Below are 24888 nucleotides of genomic sequence, written 5' to 3'. Positions count from 1 at the left end.
TAAAAGTCCCATTAAACACTGTGTTGTTAAGAGGTTTTCCAAATCTGGTACAGTGCCGCACAGTGGCAGAGCAGTAGGAGAGAAAAATGACCCAAGCTGCTCGAGATTTCTGTCGGTCCAGTCCAAAGGGAGATGGATTCATCGGGTGTGCCCTCTGGTTGCTGTATAGCATAGCCAATTTTGGACTGTTGAGGACCGTCACTACAGTAAAATCTGATAATTTTCTCTTTTTGTGTTCTTCATCACCACTTAAAGAAATATGTCCTTAGAGCAGGCTTGATAATGTTTAAAATCTATGGATACCGGAAACAATAAGATGATATCTAAATGTGAGTGATACAGTGCTTTTCTACAAAACCTTTTTTAACAACTACAGCAGGGCGAGAAATTGGTAATTCCACCAAACATTATATTAGTTGCCATTCATTTTATACAGACATGAATGATGTCAATCCCGACTTAAATGCCTCAACAACTATTACTATAAATTCATTACCATGAAATTTAGTACAGACATTCATGGTGCGTAGAGGATAAATTTGAATAACCTTTGTTCATCCCCTGACTTTTCATATAGCATCACCAGCAGGTAAAAACTTTCTCTTATCCAGTAACATATCTTCACATCTTTTTGCCAGATGCTTATGTTTCTCTAAAGAAAGTATGCCAACGACTTACGGGCTGGACACACTGGCTGCGTGAGCAGTGTGTGTACGTTCGTGCTGGAACATCTTGCTTTTCATTTCGGCGTCCATGTTAATAGATTAGGGCAATGCAGCTCACGCGTGTGACAAGGCTGCACTGGGGTGTCATCTAGAGATTCAGAGTCTTGCCTATTTTTACACCGACACGCACGCGGTTCTCTGTAAAAATAGACCTGTAAATGTTTAGTGTCATTTAGCAAATGCTGACATGGAAAACTAAGACTGTAAACATGGTAAACATTATCTGGATGTGAACAGTGTCACTGAGAGGATGATAGCACGCTGATGTTGTCATTTAGCACAAAGAATATCTGTGCCTGAGTAAAGCCTTGCTGACCTGGTAGCCTTGCTTCGTCTTGGGTTTGTTAATCAAAAGTTGTTTTCAAATTAATTGATTATTTTCTTTATAGAATTCAGCCACACAAGAACTTGGACCAAACAAAGTAGAAAATAAAAAAGTACTCAGTAGAGTACATGCCTCTGCCAAGGTCCAACAGTCACCCTTATTTCAGTCAGTCTTATCCAAAATCCAACTTGATAGCCCTGTATCACTCAAACATCCATAATACTCAACCATAATTCAAACTCACCAGATCTAAGATCCGCATCAAATTGTACTAACTCTTAGAAACCAGCCACCTAATAATGCCTGTTCTTATTCATCAACATCCATGCATTATTCCTTGAGAAATTAATAAATGTGTTGAAAAGACCCCTATCTCACAATGTTAAATGAAGAAATCCTGGATCTGTTCTTTTAACGTTATTGGGTCTACTCTGGCCCAAGACCCATCCTCCATCCTAGTTTTGTGGAAATCCATTCGATAGTTTTTGTATAAGCCTACTGACATGGGTGAAAACATAACCTCCTTGGCAAAGGTAGTCTGGAAAATTCAGAAAAAATATTATTAAAATCAGAGAATATCAATTCAATGAATAAGCAAACAAGACTGAGAATCTGACCAATAATTAAACGTAGGGAGAAACATAGTTGATTGTTGAGTCTAGTTCCCAACCAATCAAATACCGATGCTATAGGTTAGAAATTTGGGCCAAAGATGTTTTATTATCAGCTTGTATTTTGTGTGTCCCTATCTGGCAGGGCCGCTCCATTTTCTTCTTAATTTCTGAAGTAGCATCTTGTCGTATCAAAGCAAGTAAATGAGCCAAGCGTCCTTTTCTCCATCTCCCTCATTTTGTTTCCTTTCAGACCCAAGGGCCAGTTTGAGTAATAGTAATTGACACATTGATCTAATAGGGCCATCATAATAGGCCTGTTACTGAGCTGGGGAATGGTGCTCGGCGTCACCTTAACATGTGCAAGGACTGACATCCCGCCATGATCCATAATGATAATTGTGATTTAGTCTTGCTTTCAACCTACGCCCCAATGTCCCCAGCATCAGGAAATCTCATTACATCTGCCCCTGCATTGCCTCCATTAGAACTGGGTCATTTGTTAAAATACTGCAAAAGCAAAACAATTGAACCCTGTGCCATTTTGATTCTATAATAGCGGGTTATCATTGTCCCTTTGAATCAATTCCAGGGGCCCATTTTTCGGGATAGAGCTTTGAATTGGATTGATTGGTCTCTGATAATGCTGAAATCGATGATGCAGCCGCCTGAAAGTAAATTATCGTCAGGTAAAATTTTTGTATTAATCTTAATGCCTGTATTCTTGATTTGTGATGGTTTAAGGGGTTTTGAAATGTCGACAGAGATGTTCTGGACCATCGGATGGAAAAATGAATTAGGGATTGCTCAAACTTCCGTGGCACCTCTTTTATCTTCTCGAGTAAGCATTCACTGGTTCTGGAGGGGGGAACACATGCGCTAACATCCAAGCAGTGTCTCATATTCACACACGCACACGCACACACACACACACACACACACACACACACATGTGCACACACACAGACATGCACACAAAATACATGTGCAGTCTTGGAACAGTGTTTTAATTCCAGGCCTGGGCTAAGAGATCTGAGGGCTCACATGGCGTTGCTGTCCAGCCACTGGCTGGGGAAACATACAATAGCCACACTAGTTTGTATCTCTGCTTTTAAATGTCTGTATGTGTGTGCAAATGTGTATACATGTGACACACACACTCCCAGCATGTTTAGCTCATGTATCAGTCATCAAGATGGCTGTTGGATATTGTTGCAGCAGTTATTTTACCTTGCATCTCTGGGTGTGTGTTCCTGCCTTTGTCTACATTAAGAAAAAATAATTGTGTGTCAAAGTACCACCTCTGATGTTAACTAATTGCGTGTGTGTCAGCCGTGCTGGGTGATGGAATCCTGTTTGTGCCCACGGTGTCAGCTGCAGCTCAGACTCACGGTCCTGCATCAACTCAAGACTATAGCAGATTCTTCAATTCAATTCTCATAATTCACAGACAGTGTTCCATAGGATAGTGTTGAAACCAGATTATTGTAGGTGGAGAATAAAGGTTCATTATGACTGGCTGTTTGCTGTAAACGCTACGTGGAACTACATAGAAGGATTACCAATGTAACATTTTGTGACAAGCCTTTTCTGTTTTCATTTCAAATTGGCATTTTAAAACAAAAAATTATCTCTATCCAGACGAGCACCTTATCAGAAATGATGTCATCTATGATTCACCTACACTGAGCTTGATTGTGCCGGTGTAAACAGGAAGCTTATACCACGATTACAACAAAATTAGTGAGTGTATGTGGGTATTGTAAAAGCAGGTAAACCTGATGAGCATACCTTTCTTTTTGTTTGACTTTTGTGTCATGTACGTCGTCAAGAATGCATTGGAAAAACAGGAAACAGTAGAAAGCAGCAGATCATACCTCATGAGTTGACATACAGATCATTTGTTTTAAAAAGTCTTAATTAATGCATTTCTAAGAAAAAGACACATCATTTTTCTGGATCTTAGGAGTTAGACAACCCCCGTTCTTTCTGGTCTCTGTTGAGAGTTGCACATTCGTAGTAGCAATCAGACAGCTTACGAGCACAGAAGCCACTAGCAACAGTTACTTTTAATATCTTTTATTTCAGTCTCTTTCAAATTTAGCGCCAAACTGCTTGAAGAGAGATGGATGGAAAGGTATTAACAAGCAAGTGGCCAAAAGTCAATACACGTCATAGAACTGTGCCTGACACGGCAAAAAAAAACAAAAACATGTTCACCCTGTGTTGTGTTTTCATCACAGCTGATCAAAACCAGAGATGATAAAGACCCATGACTATTACAGTCATTTGATGCAGGAGAATATGCAGATTATACACATTTACATGGAAGTCAGAAGATGTTAGCAGGATCAGTGGGCTTTTTGTAGAGGTCGATCGGTTTTTCAGTTGGGCCATATTTTTAGCCTAATATGACCCTTAAATGGGCCTATGACAGACCTATTTCAGGAGAGAGGAGAATTAATAGTACTTTTGTCTATGTCTTTTTATCCATTTCATTGATATTTGATTTAACATAATGACCATTGTTCTACAGAAATTGAAGCCCTTAAATGTGTTAGTCTAACCACTAAACAAAGAGGAGCCACCTTAACCCTGCATGATATACATTTGTGTTTTATGCATTTTTTAACAAAAATGCAGAGAAATAGGTCTAAAATAAAGAACCGTTGAGCCTCCTCCATGGTCTTTAAAAAACATGTTGTACTGAAGAATATGTCACTCAAACTAACTTCTCAATCTCTCTCTCTTAGAACATTCAAACTGATTCTTCAGACTTTGGCTCTTCGTTAACTAGTGCAAGTACATACAGAACAACTTACACACACACAAGTCTGTAGAAAGTAACATTGTTTGGCATTTGCTGTCATATTGAAAGAAAGGCTTGATACTTGTAAGGCATAGCAAACACTGCACAAATACACCAGTCCACATCAAGACACCATGGAAACAAGGGTTTGAGAGGTGAGGGGTGGAAGGAAGGAGAAGAAAAAGCTGGAAAGACAGGCTGGATACTCTATCATCAGGCCCATTAAGAACCTCCCCCATTGGAACACTTAGGCTGCGTTCAGACTGACAAAAGCAATGTGTCAAAAATGCAACCTCCTTGTTCTTTCCAGTGAGTCTCCTGCATTGGTACAGTGGGGTGGTGGGTGTTCTTGAAGAGGCATCTGGGGAAAAAAAGCCCAAAACAATTGTTCAGCAGAAAACTGATCCTGGCATCGGATTTTGCCATGACTCAATACAACGCCATTCTGTAACAAAGTGCATTGGCCAGCCAACTGCAAGTGTATATTCCACGTAAAATGTTCATTCCTTAATGTTGATATTAGTTATGTCACATTAAGCCACGTTGTGAATTGCATTAAGAGTAAATATGTACTGTACGTTTGGAATGAACACTGTTAGGCTCATCTGACAGAGAGCATAAAGTAAAACTGTGACTGTGGCTGTGACTCATTAATGCTGGTAAAAGCACACTGTACCAGAAGTATCACACCTTTTCCCTTTCCTTAATGTACCTGTGAGTGCTTAAAGATCTCAGCGTTTTTGTAGTCAGTTTAAGATGTCTTTGCTGCTCTTTTACACTCTAATATATATAAGAAATGGCAGCTTTTCTCTACTGTTTGCCTTCGGTACATAACCCAGTGTGTGCTTGTGCCAGAGTTTTAAATGGGAGAAGCAGATCTCTTTCCATCATAAAGAAGAAAAGGAGCAACAGTAATGATTGGGATTGCAGACAGACCTTGACACTGTAGAATTGGTCAGTGGAACATGGTGGGCTGTAGGAATATTCAACATGGTTGAAGTCATCTGTGCCTTGTAATGGATGAAACTCTTCCATTTATGAGTTAGTCACTTAAATAATGTCTAGATTTCCCTCGATGACTTGGCAATAACTGTTGACTGTTATTTGCTTATCATGACTTGCACTGGCTTCTTTTGTTCTGATGTAGCTTTTTTTAAAGCTTAACTTCCATTATAGTAATTTAGAATTTTAATCTTTACAGCCATAATTGAGCTTACTTTGACTTCCCTTGTAACTTTAAGATCTAGCCAAATACTGTCCATGTTGAGACTGATGAAGCATGTAACTGCACTCAGTATGCACAAGCAGACTAAATAGACTGTTGAAAGCACTTAGTCCGATGGCTCAAGAAACAAAACTAACACCACATTTCACCCCTGCATCCTCCGCCAACGCGGCACCACAGGCCTCGCCAAGGGTGACAGAGAGTAGAGGAGCGGTAGAGGTTTTACTCGCAGAGAGAGGGAAGGGGCACAGGGGACGGCTGGTGGTGGTGGTGGGGTCTTGCTTGATTAAGATTTATGTCTAAATTTTCCTTTACCAGCAGCCGCTGCCTGCTGTTGGATAGGCTCCCTCATGTAACTCTCTTCTTTGCTGTGTTGATAGAAGGGCTTCTTGTAAATGTGCTGCATGACAAAACGTTTCCCCTTTTGCCCTTCATTTCACTCCCTGTCATTATGTGGACCCTGGGAAGGGGTAGGCCAGTGGGACATGTTGGAAACAAATACTATTTGAAAGAAACAGTGTAGAGGTAGTTAGAGCAATATGTGGCCTGATGTGCAATTCACTGCCAGGCAGTTCATTTATGATGTTCACTTCCTAAATATTCACAAAAGACCCCCTCTGGTTGTCTGGGATGTGCATAAGTTTGTTTTGTCAGCATCAAGTACTTACCACTGTATTCTGCTAACTGCTAAATCTTTCAAAATGGTGAGGAAATTATTGAACATAATCTTATGAGAGGGCTGCATTCATCGTAATGTTGGCAGTGAGGACAGAAATGTTCAAGTTGTCTTGCAAATAAGTTGGACACAGGACAGGTGCAAATGCAGTTTAACCAGATTGTTGAAATAACTGGACTTTTTTTTTTTATTGTTAGTGCAACAATTTCCACATAACTTGTCTTCTAAAATATCTGCTTTTCGTATACGTACTCACTTAACTGGCTTTAAATAAAACTGAAACACTGAATTTACTTTGTTGAGTCATTAGTAGTATTATATTGCATATTATCTCACACTTTTGGATCCTACTGTGCATCATTTCCACTTAATTCATGTCCATGAATTTAAGAATGTCTTAGTATTTGTTATGTCCCACCTTTTGTTTCGATAACCACATGCACTTGAGCTGGCATGGACTCTACAAGTTTATGCAAAACCTGAAGACTCATGTTATTCTGGCATGATTTGACAGTTTTCCACAAAGCTTCTTGCGATGTCACAGAATGCATGGCTTTCTCAGTCTTCAAGGGCCTCCATAAATGTTCAGCGGGGTTGAGGTCAGGTGACTGTGGAGGAAAGTCAGGACTTCTTGGTCTTCTTTAGTCTTCAAGTATGCATGCCTGAAGAATGGAGTGGTACTTCTCCTTGGCCAGGCTGGAATCAAGTCTGTGCAGGTGTCTAACTTCAGAGTAGGCAAAACACTGGTATTTCTTAGCCCACCTCAAGTGTTTGGCATTGTTTCCCCTCCTGAGAAGTGCTTAAGCAGCTGCTACTTGTCTTCTGAGACCACTACAAGGCAGCCTTTTTTTGACAGTACTTTTGCTTATTTGGTCTTGTACTGTTTATTTAGCAAGTTCTGTATCTGTGATGAAGTTGCTTTTCTATCTCTTGGGGAATTAAGCCTGATGTATTGATCTTCTGATGATGTGGTCACTTTGAGTTCACATGATCATGCTTTGGATACAACCTTTTCCAGTCTCTACAAAGCAGTTTCCAGTACCATGCACTGCCCCCTTAGAAAAGTTTAGTCTAGCCATGATTTGACGCTGAGAAAGGCCGTATTTTCTTTGAATAACAATTAGTCCTCTGGAACTTTCACTGACTTTCTTAATACTCTTTGATAGTTTCTGAGTCTGAGAATTGTGTCTGCTTTGTGTCAATAAGAATTGTCAGAAGTTATCATTCATCACAACGGTATCCTGCCCTGAAGTTTATCAACAGCTACTGAAGGATTGCATAAAGTATTCACAGACTGACTATATGCATTTCTTTTCAGGACAAGCCCTCCCTACTGCTGTGCTGACCTGTATTCTCTACGGACTGGGGAAATGGTCAAATCAATTCAGTTCAAGACACCCATCTATGATCTCCACTGCAACAAACAGTATGTCTGCTGGACCAACTGATGACAAAAAGAAAGTCTTGTGTTTTATGATACACTGCAGTTTATTTTGATTCTATTAATGTACTTTTTTCTCCCTCTTCAAGTATTCTTGCTGTGAGCCTACAGGAGAAGATTGCAGCATTTGACAGCTGTACCTTCACCAAGAAGTTCTTTGTTACAAGTAAGAAAATTAAACACATGCATTTTAACTGACTTACAGAGTTGTTTTTCTATTCTACTATATAGAAATATTTCCAGCAATCACAGTTCGTTAAAAATGAAGAAAAATACGTTATACAAGTTGGAGTATAACACCTTATTTTTGAGGAGTTTCTTTTGTGTCTGTGAACCTATTGTCAGTGGCTTTTTGATCTTTTGGAGGGTATTTAAAGCCCCCCTCCAGTCAGTGTCTCTTTTTGTCTAACGGTCAACATTCTCTCTCAAACAGAGAAAAGGGGGCGTCGTTAATAGTCATACGTAGTTATTACCATCGCAACCAGACTGTTGTTCTAGCAAGATCAGCATCACTATCATAGATTAGTGATAGCATCGACATTAGCATGGACAAGCAATAGCATTAATATTAGCAGGGATAGTGATAGCTGTCACTCAAACAAAAGTTCTTGTGTATTAATGAGCTGCAGATTTTATTTGTGGTCAAACTGTAACCTGTACTGTACATTTACTGCTACTAGACAACTTCTCTGCTATTTTCCCATCTAGCCCGGTCACCAATACCTGTCTTCTCTATACTTAGTCACTGTAGCTATCTCTCCTTCTCTTGCTCAGCCACTTACACGCTACGCACCTCCCAGTTTCTTAAAGGAGCCACGCAACTTTTATAACCTCTATTGGTGGATAACCCCCAGATGATAATATAATCATACGTTATTATTCCATATCGGCAACAGCTTTAATCTCATGACTTTGAGCACAAAATTAAGTTATTTGTCCAAAACTATTTGGCACACAGTTTGGCTCATCAACATTGCCAGGAAAACACTCAGAAAAATATGAAATATCATACAAATATCAAAATACACAGGAGGGTGGCTTTAACCTCAGTTTTTCTGACCTGCTGGAAAAGGAAGCACGTTTTGTTAAGTTACACAAGATCAATTTTTTGTCAGATCACAAGAAGGGAGATTTTATGTAGTCATTACGTTTATTGCCAAAGGAAACACACAGTTTGGTCATAAAAGTCTGAGACCACTAGTCAAAATACTTCAAAATACCAAACCCCAATTCACCAATAAAATTGCCAAACATGATGAGTTACTCTGTCACATTGGCATCGCACAAGCCACATGAACACAAAGCAGATCATTGATAATAATGCAACCAGCTACCAAGGCCGGCTGCAGTGCAGATCTCTCAAGCTTTGCATTGTGACTAAACTGATTTTTATCAGAACATGATGTGAGGCCCTCCATTTGAAGCTCAACACAGGAAAATTGTTTACAACACAGCTCTTGCATCCTCCTGGCTGTACCTGCCATGTCTGCTCAAGGAGGCTGTGAAAGAAAGGCCAGACTGTCTTACATGGCCATTGCTGTCCACTTAAGTCATTGACTGGAGTAAACTGACCTTACTGGCTGGCTTTAATGCGTCTCCTCTTTGTCTGCCTGCCTTCCCTATCAGTGTCTGGGCCACAGGAAACCAAACATGCTCAATAGTTATTAATCGTTTCTGAATGCAGGGGCCTCTTCTTCATAACGTTGTTTGGTCTGTTTGGGCCATAAAAGCAGTAAACAGAGGGTCCTGTAATGTGTGCAGCTCTGCTTTGATTGAGCCATTCTACTATTGTACGTCCATTTCTTCTCCAGGGATGTGATGGTGGACAGGTCATGTTTTTATGAGCACTTAAGGCTCATCCCATGTTTATGTTCTTGCTTTGCCTTCAAGTGGTGTGTGCTGTGGTGGGACCCATTGTGATTCCACAGCCTTGTCAAGTTTCTGAGTCAAATGTCTCACAGTGGTCATGGTGTTATACCTAGTAGGCTTGGCCAGGACCAAGGTATTAATGTTATACCAGGGCTTTTAGTAATCCTAAAAGTATGATTTTTAATACAGTCAAAAATGCAGATGCTGAGGGGTTACAGATGAGGTGATGTATACTGCCATCCAAAGGCTAACCAGCGCAGTAAATACGTTTTGGTTATAACTGGGTTTTTTCCTCTTAAAGAAAAAAAACTGCATAAAATTCGCAGTGACTACAAAATTCAACTCAAAACCAAAGCAGACCACAGTGAGTGCTTTGTGAATTAACTGGCTGAGTTCACTCATATAACCTAAAACAACAAATCATGTTTGAGATGGCAGCCTTGCTGTATTCACTGATTGACAGGTGATGTTGAGTTAGCTAGCATTAGCTTGCCTGCTCCCTTAAAAATTTAACATTATCCTCTGTTCTTCACAACCTCGCTGATGCCATGTCATCAATGTTTTGTTGTTCACGTCACAAAATTAATCCAGCAAGCTGTGGAAAGAAATATGTAATAAAAACTTGAAATGCATCATGTAACACACAACAGTAGAGCAGCCATGACAGTTCTCCATGTCTTTGTCTTACATTAACAGTATTTATGTTTTCTTTGTAATCATACATGGCATTGTCCAGAAGGAAGACATTGTCCAAAAAAATTATATTTTCAGGACCATCCCATGACATGATTTTACTGACATTTAAATGGTAATAATGTACTATCCCTGTAATGTATATTCAAACAAAGTTCAGTTTCTCAAATCTATCCCTAGTAAACCCTCTTCCCAAACAAATCAATAAAGGATCTCTGAAAAAGAGAAAAACAAACAACATCTCTGACACAGACTAAGTTACCTCTGGTACCAGTCAGTTGATAGTGTTTCTGCACATAGAATACGTTTTTGGACTTGCAACTGCAGGTCACCAGTAAGCTAGCTGTGTCGTCCATAAAGTGAAGTAAAGTTGTTTTTTTTCCCTCCGGATGCTCACAATTAGGTGGGAGTGGTGAGAAAAAAAATCGCCAGGCCCGTTTTTGTTTTCAGTGATCCAAAATAAAAAAGTAATATTGATGGAAATTGTCACACCCCTACTTTTTAATGTCAAGTAAACAATTCTTAACTTAGCAACAAGTATCTTGGGTCCTCCAGCAAGAATATATAGAATATTAATTATTCTATTGGCCATAAATATTTAAACCAAGCAGGTCTTGTCTAAGTAGGCATATAAGACACACAGCATTGTAAGCAAGAAAATGTCATAAATGCTAATATGACTTCTATCACTAGCAGCCCATCAGCTTTTACTTTTTTTTAAATTACACATTATGGTTATGTACCGTGTACCCCAGTCAAATGTCAACAAGGTATGAAGTTGGAAAAATTGTCGTAGTCTGACTTGTAAGTCTTTTGGTTCCAAACAAACAACAAATCCACATTTCATACACCTTTTACGCGCTAAAATTCTCACACACATTCCATGTCTCACAAAATGTAAATATTTTTAGTGACAGGACTTTTTTAACTATGAGACATACCACCAGAGGCAGGACCTGGCTGTGACTGCAGATGATGGGAAAGGGAACAGACTAAAGGCTGGGGCAGGGTGGTAATTGTCACTTCTTAATTAATTAAACTTCTGATCTTAAGCAATCATGCTTGGTATCCAGAGCTCAATTATTTTAGGCTCTTCTGTTTTACACGTTAAGGTCTCTCCCAAAATTGGATCACTTGTATACCATCAGGTTCAGTTTCTCCTACTTCAACTCATAGCTTGATAATCTAAGAGCAACAAGTTACAGCTGTTATGTTATTGATGAGGGCATTATTGATGAGGGCATTCACATTCTCCAATTTTCCCATCACACCTTCTTGCTTTTAGAACACTTCGAAACTCACACAGGTGTATAATATGGTTTGACTTGATAGACTTCTCCGGACACTGTACTTGTGCAAAACAATTTCCATGTCTGGCCCTAGGGCTCCTTGGTTGATAAAGACCAGACCAACTGGGGCCTTTCTCTGTGGATTTTGCATGTTGTGCTCCAGCTTCCTCCTCCCTATCACTAATATATCTGTATTGGCATATATGTTGTCAATATGAAAAATTTATATTTTAAAGATTATATTGCAGAGAAGGATGCTTGGGTAATTTGTTTTGCTTAAATTCCCATAGAAGTTTACTATTACAGTGCACTGATGTCATTTTAGACAATAAAGTTTATTGTTAAACTGTCAACTACCTTCATCAATCCTCATTCCTTCCTTATTTCAAATCTTTGTCACAACTGTTTGATAACCACATTTAAGGGGATCATTGCACAAAATGTGTAAATATCAGCCGATATAGCAATATGGGAATTTTTACTCCTTAAAGGTGCTATTTGTAAGAAAAGTAGATTTTTGAGTCTCACTCCCATCTTGTCAAAAACTACGCTTTGGGATGGTGGCTGACCCGTTCTACAATCTCAAAGCATCATTAGTTGACGAGTTGGGAATGAGACTCAAAAATCAACTTTTCTTACAAATAGCACCTTTAATGTTAGCATAGTCGTGCTAGAGCTACATGGCTGTTTTTTATGTGTTCCAAGTGTAGCCTGGCTGAAAATAAGGTTTTTGTTGGCCTGCTGAGAAACATTGGCTTGGTGGAGTGCCAGTCCAGTACAGTTGTAGGAAAAACAACCTCACAGGACTTGCATTTTTTGTTGCAGGACCTTGGTTTACAGATGACTATTTGAGAAGACTATTTGTTGCTAACTTTAGGAAACTTTTAGTGCATTTAAAAAAAATGGAAGAGTAAAATATGGAATATCATACTATGAGTACTACTAGCTATTACAACGCTAGCCAAGGTCTTTCTGGGTAAAGCCTAAACCCTGCTTTCTTTTCCTTTGATTCCACCTATCATGTCTCATTCCTCTCCCTGCTCAGCTTTATGCTCTCCGCCCAGGATGTCAAACACATGTTATCTCACTGCCTGGGCTCCCTTTGGACTTGGAGAGGCACAAAAGGCTTCTCTGGCGTTACCAGCAGCCCTTGTGGCTTACCTCAACCCCCCTATTTTCCCCCGTCTACCCCTTCCCAAACACAGTGCACGGAATTACTGTCTCCACCTCATCTGCTCCCTGAGCACTAAATTATTGTCAGCAAGCCATTCACCCCACACCTCCACACACTCACATTAGCTCATTGCATATGTGTGTGTGAGACAAGGGCTTGTATTCTTGAATACAGTGGGTTTGATCATTATTGGAGCAACATCTTGTTGCCCATATGCGTATGCATACTGTCACTGTCTGACTCGGCTTGCATTTAATGATATTTATGACAATATCCATTATTTCTCCAGTCTGTTTACAAGCACATGTTTGCCTGTTTTGGTTGATTCTGTCCTGCAGCAACAGTGATAACAACAGCCCCTGTTGTTGGAGCTCAGTTTTGGTGTTAGTCATAGCACTCCATGTTTTTATTTACTTACACATCTGTTTGAGTGGGAAGAGAAAAAAATGTTCTTATAATGTCCAAGACATTTATCTGTCATTTAGGATTATTGGTTGCTATTTTCATTTCTGCTGGCAGCACACTGGTTGTGTTTGCGTGTAAATGTGTGCATGTGTGTCCGTCCTCGCAGGGATTATTGTGTTGGTCGAAAAAGCAGAGGAGCCATCTCCAATTTATTGGGTACCACAGTCTCCATTAGGTCATAGTGTACACACACACAAGCATACAGACACGTCACCCTAATTAGACTCCCATTTATCCTCCCAAACAAGAGACTCCCCACAAACACATTAATGGTTTGAGATGGTTACAGACACTCTTCAGAGAGGAGGCTAACGAAAATCCCTGCGTAGGCCCCCCTTTTCTAGTCTTTTTTTTTTATCCTACCAGAATGTGTATAAATGTTTATATCTATTTTAATTATTGTTGTTGTCCCTTTTAGTATGACAATCTTTTTGTCTATTCAGGCTGTTACCCCTGTCCCGGCCCCAGCCTCAATCCAATAGCTTTGGGAAGTCGCTGGCTGGCGTATGCTGAGAACAAGGTAGTCCAGACACACACACACACACACACACACACACACACACACACACACACACACACACAAACACACACACTCATCTATGAAATGGCTTATCAGAAAAGCGACATATTTACAATCCAAAAAATGCATTTTATCTATTTCCTCCCTTTTTAATCTGTCTGGATAAACAACTCATTCCAAGAAGAGTCCACAAGAGATGATAACATTTTGAAAATCAACAGATGCACAGGAGTTTTCTGTTCTCTTCCGTTTAATGGGATTGTTAAGTATTTACAAAAACAGAATGTTCGATTGTGTACTCAGCAATACATTTAATGCTTTTTGGTGCTGGCCTACTCAAGTAATTGACAGATGGGGCCACTGTTTGTGTGACTGGCCAAGCATTTCCAGAAATGACAAAATCTAGGTTTTTGAACAGTAATACTTGGAGAGAGCCATTCAAGTGATATTGTATTTGAAATTAAATCAGTTTGGCTTGGCTGTTTGGTTGTGTAATGTTTCTTTGAAAGCAAAACCTGTGTCCTCCAGAAAGTGAAGAGTGGAGACTTTTGAATGTCTAAAATCTCAATTAATTATTCCACATTTTTCATTTCATATCTATGTTCTGTTGGCTTTCACTATAGGTCTTGCATCTGTAAATGTTTGTGTTTTTGCAGTTGATCAGATGTCACCAGTCTCGCGGAGGAGCTTGCGGTGACAATGCACAGTCCTATACAGCTACAGTGATCAATGCGGCCAAAGTAAGTGACAACACATACAGACATTTGTTTTTCTGTCTTTTCTCATATATTTAGGGCTTTTTACAGTAAATGAATGAAAACATAATTGTAATGCTTGGACATCACAGACTTGTAAACAATCATATCTATCTGTGTTTTTCCATAGATAGGGCTCAGAGCTTTGAGTTTTTCTTTTTTTTCCCAAAAGATATATATTTTTTTAAGTAGAATTCAAACGTATGTGCCTCCAGTGTTTTGTCCTTACAAAACACTGTTCACAGCACTTTAAACTTTTAGGTTCATCATATGTTATTTTTAATTACCTCCATTGACAGTGGCCAATCTGTAACAGATTATTTATATTGGGCAGGCACATGAAGCTGACTGAAATTCACATGTGAAAGAACATTATAGCAGGCCTACAGGCTGGACACACTGGATGTGTGTGCAGCGCTGCTGCGTGGCGTTACCTGTCGCTTATCATTTCGGCGTCCATGTTAGACCGACTGCAATGAATGCATGAGACGGGTTTGTCACGTGGTGTGTCAACCGAGGCTGCTGCATCACGTGATGTAGAGATTCAGAGTCTCGCCTATTTCTACTGCAGTTATCAGCAAAAATAGACCTGAAAACGACCTGCAGACAACCATATTGACATCATACCAGTGTTTCACCACAGTTTTAATTGTGATATGAGACTATATATGTTCTTAGATTGTGGATGTCATTATATCGTCACAAACATAAATGCTGTCTTTTCCTGATTTTTAAGTTTTTTAGTCATTATTTCCACATTACTGATGATTATTTATTAAAAATCTCATTGTGTTGATATTTTGACAAAGTACCAATAATCATCCCTCCAAAATAATCACAATATCACTATCGAGGTGTTTCATCAAAAATATGGTGATGTTTGATTTTGTCCCCCAGTCCCAGCATTTATGAAGTGCCTTGAGGAGATTTCAAAATATCGGTATTTATCATGTTTTGGTAAATATCAGCCCTATTATATATCAGAGCAACTACAAATTTGGGGAAAATGTTGACATAGAAAGCAGCACAGCCTTAAATATGAATAAGATACAATTTGTTTATGCTAAAGTTTGCAACTAAAAGAACCAGCGCTACTTTTTATTATTTTCATAGTAACTAAAACTCAATCACGTCTCTCTCACTCACAGTGACTCTAAACTATTTTTTTTTTCATCATAAAGAATTTAAATGTGTAAAGAAACATGTTCATACTGTGGCTATAATCTGTCTAAGGGTCCTTTGGTTGGTTTTAAGCCTTTGCACAGATTAAGCAGCACATAATACGGTATTTCCAGCTCAGCCTAGGCCATCTGTAAATGTGCCGACACTGGATCCACCTGGCCCGCCCAGCGGACTGGTGCCGAACTTATGAGACACTTCATCAACCTGCCTATCTGTTTTTTCCCACTGTAATCGGTTTCTCTCCAGTGGTCTTGTTTCACTCATCTACACAGGGGAGTGACTCTAAGATTACTGCCAACAGGCCCCTTTGATACCAGGTGAAATTCATTCCTGGTCTGATTTAGCTGCTTGCCAACACTTGCTAACTAGCTAACTCCTCATATGGTTCTAGTCTGTTTCTCCATTCAGTCGGAAGGATAATTGATTTACAAAGAGCAAGTGCATCCCTTCCTCTTTACTTAATGAGTGCAAACAGTGAGTGTGAGAGAAGTCTCATCAGCAGGGTAATGATGGTATAAATCAAAACAGTACTGTGTTGCTAGCAGGTTAGCGTCTTGGTAAGGGGTGGACAATGGCAAAGGGTATTGATATGCAGACAGGCAGTCTGCTTGCCCTCCCTCTCCTCATTTAGGACCATGTATCTCAATATAAATGACAAGGTATCTCCTTCTGGCTTGTGGCGCGACACACTGGCTCTTAGTGCTGACGTCCAGAGACATGGAAACAAAAAGGGGGGTAGCATTAAAGTGTAATGGCTTTTGTTTATAAGAAAGATAAAAACAGAGAGTGCAACAGCTCTGCCCAGTTAGACTCACTGTTTTAGATTTGCTCTCTTCTGATAAGTTTTTGTTATCACATCAATCCTGTTGCCTGTCACTCCAGGGTGCATGATGGAGAAAGACCTTTCACTTAAATTATGTTATAATTTGTTTAGATGGCGACATCAGGCCATAGCTGTGTGTGTGCGTGCTTGTGCGTATGTGAGTGTCCATGTGTTTTTGTCTGCCATCAGACAGGATCTGCCTCCAGACACCCCCTCCCCACCAGCAAATCAATAGCCCCTGTTTGGACTACCACTAAGAACTCCACAACTGCAGTGATTAGAAAACACATTAGTGTTGATCAATTAGGAGCCAAACGCCTCACTTAATAATTGATGGCTCTTCTGGCATTTTACACACACTCAGACAAATGTAGGCGTACACACGCATGCACAGGCAGCAGACACTGCTGGTGTGCCTGGCCAAGTGGCAAAGAGAGACAGTGGGCGATCTTCAGACCCAACAAACGCGAGGCGCCACGCTGTATTGACAGGGCCGCCTAGTCTGAATGCCTGATTAGGCTCTCCGGGGCCCCTTTGGCGCTTACACACACACAGACACACAGTCACACGCATTGGACTCCATTAGGCAAAGACAGTGTAGTAGGTGAGATAGACTCCACTTAAGCAGCACTATCCATTTCCCTCACTCGAGCCACAGAGGTGTGTTTGAGCCAGACACCCTGGCTGGGCCTTAAGCGGACACAGAGGAGCCTCACACATACACACACACACACACACACACACACACACACACACACACACACACACACACACACACACACGGATGTCCCCTGTGGCTACAGTGCTACAAGTCATCAGCACTACAAGTTATCAGCAGACATCAATTGAACATGGTGCATGCACACAGACACACACACAGGGACACACAGGGTATTGCACATACACCCATGCACTTTGCAGCTTTTCTGCTCTTCTTCAAAGACTTCAAGCTAAGTGAACTAAAAAGAAAAATCATTTCTTAGTTAATCAATAAAATAATTTCTTTGTTCTTCCAGACTTTAAAGACAGGCTTGACGATGGTGGGTAAAGTTGTCACCCAGTTGGCAGGCACCCTACCGGCAGGCACTCCGGATGAGGAGGGCACACCTCACAGTGCAAGCCGCCGTAGCCCTCACAACCCCGGTGTGGTCACCATCATTGACACACACAGTGTTGGCGAAGGACAGGTAAGTTTAGTGTTTATACCTCAGTATAGGAAGTTATTGAAAAGTGATGAAAAAACACTGAGAACCCTGTCAGACACTATGTAACAATTCATATAATATCTGTGTTATAAGCAAGAAAGCAGTAAACACACATTTATATTACTTTCAGTAATTTGTGCAAACTACACTATTTATTAATTTCTGTAATCTTAACCAAAAAATTCCGATACTGATACAGCGGCCAATATAAACACATTTTTGTAATGATTGCTCAGATGTGATTATTAAACACCTGGGACAAAAAACGTGTAATAAAGACAGGATATTCTACATTTTAACAAGCAGACTTGTCTAAAATGAAATTAGTGCGCGGAACCCATAACTTCACTGGGAATTTAATAATTATAAATGACCCTTTTCTGCATTATAATTAGAAAAAACAATCATATGGGCATATATTGGACAACATAGACACTGATACGATTTATCTGTGATAGGCCAATATTGTCCGATGATATTGGCTAACCAATATACTGTATTTCGGTAGGGCTCTGTTCTATAATACTTGATTCTGGGTATTATGGGTAGAACTAAGGGATCAAATTAGAACAGAATTGTTTTTCTGTTTTTTCTCCTTACTTGGCAAAAATAAGTCAGCAGTGCAGATTTGTGCTTGTTGTAGTGAAATAAAACACGTTGCAGAGCACATGTAAACACACTTTACACTACTGTCACATTTAATAATGTAATGATCTGTAGTGGTGTCTTAGAGATGAAATTCTTTTTATTTTTTTTAAGTTTACGACCTTACTCTTTGTTTTTAAATCTGACATGTGATCAAACATCTGCTTTCATTTGTTGGAACTGCTGCAAACCCAGCATCAATTGACAGAAAAAGGCTTCATCTGAAAACTCAAACAATTATGTTTTCACTTTTGCTTGGCCTTAAATTAATATACAATGAGGACAAGGAAAGATGTAAAGCAGAATTAGAATAGAAATAGGAACAAAAAAAACATTTGGCTTTTTAAAAGGCTCTAAGGAAGCAAATATTTGCAGCACCATTCAAGTATTAAACACAGGACAATAAATGTCAACCAGATGTAGGCCAGTAAGTTGATAAGTTACAGCAGTCCAAATGAGGTGTTAATGAGGTCTGTTCATTGCAGGGGTGTCACCTGGTGTTGCTGCTGCATACTTTTTTAACATTAGAAAAACAGAATTCACAAGAGCTCACGAGTCAAGGGCAGACATTCATGACTACTTTTAAGCACAAGGTTTACATTTTTATTTGTGAGAACATGAATTTAACCAGAGCAGGCATTCAAATATTTCTATTCATTTATCCATGATATTTTTAAAACAAACTCAAGTCATTGATTTGATTTGATTTGAGTTGATCTGATTTGATTTATTCTTTTAAATTCCACATTAATAAGTCATACATTTTACACAATTCCCAAACTTTTAACTTATTTCAGAATTCCCATTTAATTTGTTTGCAAACCCCAGGCTAATACACGCACACACACACACACACACACACACACACACACAAACACACACAGAGCGAAGATTAAATTGGCACCAATTTGTTTTTGGCGTCTTGCCTCTATGGGCTTGTCATGTGTGGCCCAGGTAAACATTACTTTGGCCTCTGCGGCTTAGGAGGGAACAGAAAAATCTCCAAGGTTGGCTTTTTTTTTTCTGTGGCTTGAACACACTCAGGTCCATTCACCTCACTCTGCACAACTCGCTGAAAGGTGTGACTTTGATTTGCTGCATATTTTAAGAGCCAAGCTTTTAGCCACAGCCCAGTTTTAGCAGCCCTGGTAGGAGAGACGCTCTGTAAACAGTCAGCTGTTGGTCTGTAACCTCACATGAAGCTCAAGGCTGAGCGAGTGCACCATATGTCAAATAAGGTCTTAACATTCAATTCAGCCGTTTTTATCGCGGATTTGGGTTTGGGTCAGTGAAAAGTTAATTTCCAGCCATATATATTTTTCTGTTATATTTTTTTTCTCTCAAAATCTTGTCAGTAGGGCTGGGCCAAATTGCCCTAAAAACATGTTATTGCTGAAATGAAATTCATGTTGATATTTAAAAATACTGATACTGATTTGAATATTTTTTGCAGCTACGAAAAACCTTCTCTAGAAGATAATGCCACTGCTACCTTATCATAGTATTTGTTGTACATTTGCAGGACTGCTGGCTTTGAAAACAATATTGTTTCTTGGGGATGTTATAACCAGGTCCACCTTTTTAATGACTTGTTTGAAGTCTTTTCAGCATTTTGGATTAGGATAATATCCAAAGCCATTTGAAATTGGACCATGTTGGTAAATTTATTTCCAACGTCTGCTTTGCTGTTCTAGGCAGCGCGATGTTGTCTTTCGATTTTGTTGTTTGGACTTAAAATTAACATTTGTGTTCTCCTCACATACTGTAATATTGGCTCTCTCCCCATCTGAACTCGACACTTCTACTTAAGTTGGTGTGTTTTGGGTTCTTTTTTGGCTCCAATGAGGAGCAGGCAGCAACATACTTTTACTTCAGCCATGCCTTGTTGCTGCTGTATTTGCAGAATTACAGAAATAAGCCACATGTTGCAATAGTGTACGATATGACACATCACAGACACCGTTAGCTGCTAGAGTAATGTATAGTAATTATATTCTCATCCAGGTAGAAAGGCCTGTATAGTTGTTATAGTTAATGCTTAAACCCATAATTTTTTATGGGTTAACAGTTGACTTGCAGTAATGTTGAGAGTTATGCAGGAAATAAACAAAAGGTCATTAATTATTTTAAAAAAAAGACAAGCAACCATCTAAATGCAAATGACAATAATAATGATAAAAATGATAATAGTAATGATAATAAAAAAAATGAAATGTCAAAATGTTTATTTTAAATGATGAATGATTATTCTCAGACTGGTTAAATCTGTTTTTTGTTTTTTTTTTCTATTTAGAAGATTTGCTCTATGTTAGGCTAATAAACTGGTTAGAGCTTCTGAAAGCGTGGTTGTTGCTTTCGTTAACTTCCTGTCCGTTTTGCAGTTAGCAATTCCCTCCCCCCTGTCTATGTCACCACACTTGCATGACTCATTTCTATTTTTTCCAAGGCAGTTTTGCTTTACCTGTTTCTTTTCATTGTTTCATCGTTTCAAGTGTTTTTCATCACTTGGCGTGTTTGGTATTATAAGCCTTAACTGGGAGCGCTGGAATTGGTAGCTTTCCCTGCTCCGCCATTGCCAGTGTAGGTACCAGAACAGGAGGATCCCGCTCTCAGCGTGTTCACCGAACAGACAGGACCGCCTCTTTATGGACTTCTCTGTCCTGATTGGCTAAAGTGGCCATGGATACCAGAATAATTTATTTTCTCTTACTGCGTGAGTGGAGGGAGGAGAGGCACAGGTTGCTGACCAAACACACCTTGGGCTCTATCTTACGCTCGGTGCAAAGTGCCGTGCAGTGCAGGCGTTATTGCTAGTTTCAGACTGATGCAGTTGTCATTTTCACTCCCAGTGCCCACATTGTGTAAATAGCAAGTGTACCTGTGCCCCTGGGCGTGTTGGTCTTAAAATGAGGTGTGGTCAGGTGCACTGATGGCGGATTGCTATCTTGAGGCAGCAGAAAGTGACAGCGCCATAGACCAACAAGAAGCTGGTCTAAAGTCAAAAGTGCAGTCTGCTATTTAAAGGACGCATTAGATGGGAGTCGTCCCACCTGTTATTGATCCGGATGATACTTTTTATGACCCGCCCTGCCTGATCCATGGACTGAGATGTGAAATGGCGGGGCAGAGGGTCCAGCAGCCGAGGATCACATCCCTGTCCCTCAGTGAAGATGAGTACCACTGGTTAATATGTGCCAGGCCCTGGTACACCTGGCTCTTAAAGGGAATGAAAGACAACACTCGGATTGGTTTGATTTATGTTCCGCTCAAAACTCACCCATGACTGTCTAATGTCTAAATACAACCTCTTTGCGCCGTGCACTGCACTTTGCGCCCGGTTTATCCACTGTTGCACTAGCAACATGGACTTGGACACACCCTAAATGTGCTTTAGACCATATGCTATAGGCCGTCTAAATGGGCCCTATAACACTGATTACTGTTGAAATATATAGCTGTTTACAACATCTTAAAACACTTATTTCAGTAAGAAAATAATACTTACAGCAGCTTCTACTTAAACCCACAATACAAAGCTGGGTAAGCTATTGTCATGAACCACATTATCCTACATTGACCCACCCAGGTATATACAGTATGCCTGGATAAAGAAAGCAGACACCATTATAAGGGTCTAACCCTGGTTATGGTTTGATCCATGCCAGTTGCCTTTTGCACAATCTTCCCTTAACGTCTAAAGAAATGCTAAAAGCTTTTATCTCCTTAATTCTCCTCAGCCACTCTGGACCATGATTAATCACACTGCAGCAGCTGTCACATTTTTAATGAGGCGTGTTAGCATACATAGTACAGTTTGTCAGTGATGTAAGCACCACACACACTCACTGCCTTCTCCCTTTCGCTTACACAGTGACTGTAGTCGCTCTGTAGCCAGTGTGTTGTCTTATAAGCTGGACCTAAGCCTTCAGAAGCAGGTCTGCACTCTGTCACCAGCCGACACACTGTAACCATACACTGGCCATAAACACTGGCTAGGTCAGGCAGGGCGGGGATAGCTTGGAGTGAAGGAGAAATTGACGCTGAAGGGAGGAGTGGGGGGCGTGGGGTGAGGTGGGGGGTGACTTTTGGAGAAATGGGAAAAGGCACGGATATGATAGAGGTGAGATCCAGGATATTCCCATCTCATCTCTTTGAAATTCCTTATTTGGAACAGCAGCCTCCTAATACAAAGGCACACACTCTCTCCCTCTGTGTAACAATGGGCTCGGTTCTCTGGAGTACACTCCTGTTTCAAAGGGCTCCAGCAGGATTCCCTCACAGAACAACATTGTCTGCCTGCACTGTAATAAAAGTGATCTGCTTCATGTCACCAGCCTCTCTCTTTCTTTCTGTTCTCCCCCTTTTTTTCCTGCTTATTTTCTCGCTTGTAGTCTGAGACGAAACCCTTTAGTTTTTTGAGGCTGTTTCTTGTTTGGACTAGTTCCTATTTAAAATGCTCAGCCAGCCTTCCTGACATCGTTAATGCAACACTAGGACCAAATTCAACCTTGTGTGTATGTTTCCTCTCTCTCTCACACACACACACACACACACACACACACACACACACACACACACACACACACACACACACACTTGTGCACAAAGTGGCCTCATGTCTGGGCTTATTTCTAATCTCTCTTCGTGACTGAAGGGGTCAGCCTTTGTTAAATTTGTCCTAGTCTTGACAACAGACTTCATACAGAGATTTAGTAGCAGTCTGTAGTTGTGCAAAGTGACTTATAATTTCATTTTCTGAGGCAAGTTTCAGAAGTAGCATGCCAAAGCTACATTTGACGCCAGTTTCTACATGTTTACGGGAAAAACGATTGTCATGGGGTATTGTCAAAGCCACATGTGAAAAGCTGCATTATTGCCAAAGTAAATTTGTCCATATCCTTGTCTCTGTTGTTGGACCATACTCTGTCCACACTGGTCCCAGTACAGCCTTTAACTGAAGCACTAATAAGATATAGCTCAAATTTTGATTATCTTAATTTTTTTGATGCAGCACAAAGAAAAAGCCTTTGAACACATTGATTGTTTGTTTGCCTTTTTTTCTTGGCTATTGGGTAATATGGGTTTTCTAATCATTTTCTATCCACAAGAGGGCAATGGCACATTCAGAAAGGAGTTTAATGGCCAGCTATTTCACTATGGGGTGATGTCAAAGAACACTGCTGAGTGTGGTGATGATATCAGACCAAACCAAAATGTGAAGAGAAATCCTTGAGCAGGGGAAAGTCCCGTTCTGGGTTCAATGTTCTCATTGTTAGAAAATGATTTTGAGTTTCTTTTTGTGTGTGCGTGTGTGCGTGTGTGTGTGTGTGTGTGTGTGTGTGTGTGTCTGTGTGTGTGTGCGTGCTCCAGGTTTTGGTGAGTGAGGACTCGGACGGAGAGGGAGTGGTGGCTCACTTCCCAGCTCATGACAAACCCATATCCTGCATGCAATTCAACCCCAGTGGTAAGACACACTCCTGCACACACACTCAATACACACAAATTAATTTTTGAGAGCACTCTATGCAAGTTCGGAAGAAAGCAGGAGAGAGATTATATTTTTTTTCAGGAAACATAGTGTGTGTTTGGCTGACATGTGGCCGCCTCATCTCAGCTCTTTGGCAGGGCTGGACCAGCCAACCTACCCAAATGTATTCATAGTGTGTTTATTCATATTGTGCACAATGAACATGTCTTTAGCCTGAGTTTCCCCAATGCATGCCATTACACCAACTTCACAACAGTTTCACAAGAGGTTTAACAAATGTTATAATCAATCTGCCACAGACTGAAACAGTGTTTTCTGCAGAACTTCTCTCCACAAGTCTTCCAGCACTGTGAGGTCAAATTGAAAGCATGGACTGAACTTTTAATTGAATAATTAAGGAAGCATTTGGCTGTAGCCTTATAGTAAAAGTAGCCTTTTTAAGAGGCAGACAATCTGTCTGACAGTATTTAAACAGTATCTCCAGCACATGGGGCCTTTACTTCACTTACACTTGTATCTTTAATGAAACAAAGGTAGGCCCTAACATCTTCACCTTAGTATGGCATTCACCAAAACACAATACAAGGATGACAAAAAAATCAGCAGTTTTTCAAAACTAAACAATTGAAGGTCATTTTCTTTCTACACATCCTCATCCCTTAACTACTGAATAGGTAAATTCTCATTGTCTCCCAAATCAACATATATTTCAATTCCCAAATCAACATGACCATTACAGTGCAACAGTGACACACTTACCAAACCTTTGTTGTACGCTTGCAGTTTGATGAGGTTTTGGCACTAAAACGACTTGGTTAGGTCTGGGAAAACATTGTGGTACGGGTTAAAATCAATCCACTACTTCTGTAAAATTGATTATAAATGTACTTACATTACCAAATTAACTACATTTTACATTATGTATGTGATATAACTTAACTATGTTAGTAAGTTTAAATGACTCACCA

General features: G+C 40.0%; 1 protein-coding gene across 1 annotated transcript in view; it reads left to right on the top strand.

Annotated features, from left to right (window-relative positions):
- Positions 1-24888, top strand: part of LOC141020452 (BCAS3 microtubule associated cell migration factor-like) — a 119232-nt gene that overhangs the window by 30567 nt on the left and 63777 nt on the right. The window contains exons 8-13 of the mRNA XM_073495539.1: positions 7690-7797; positions 7902-7978; positions 13746-13822; positions 14479-14562; positions 17599-17769; positions 23803-23896. Coding sequence (XP_073351640.1) covers positions 7690-7797; positions 7902-7978; positions 13746-13822; positions 14479-14562; positions 17599-17769; positions 23803-23896 — 611 coding nt within the window. The remainder of the gene's footprint in view (positions 1-7689; positions 7798-7901; positions 7979-13745; positions 13823-14478; positions 14563-17598; positions 17770-23802; positions 23897-24888) is intronic.

The sequence above is a fragment of the Pagrus major genome, chromosome 2 (assembly GCF_040436345.1).
Source record: "Pagrus major chromosome 2, Pma_NU_1.0".
Classification (NCBI taxonomy): Eukaryota; Metazoa; Chordata; class Actinopteri; order Spariformes; family Sparidae; genus Pagrus; species Pagrus major.
This window is presented reverse-complemented; position numbering and strand designations above follow the sequence as displayed.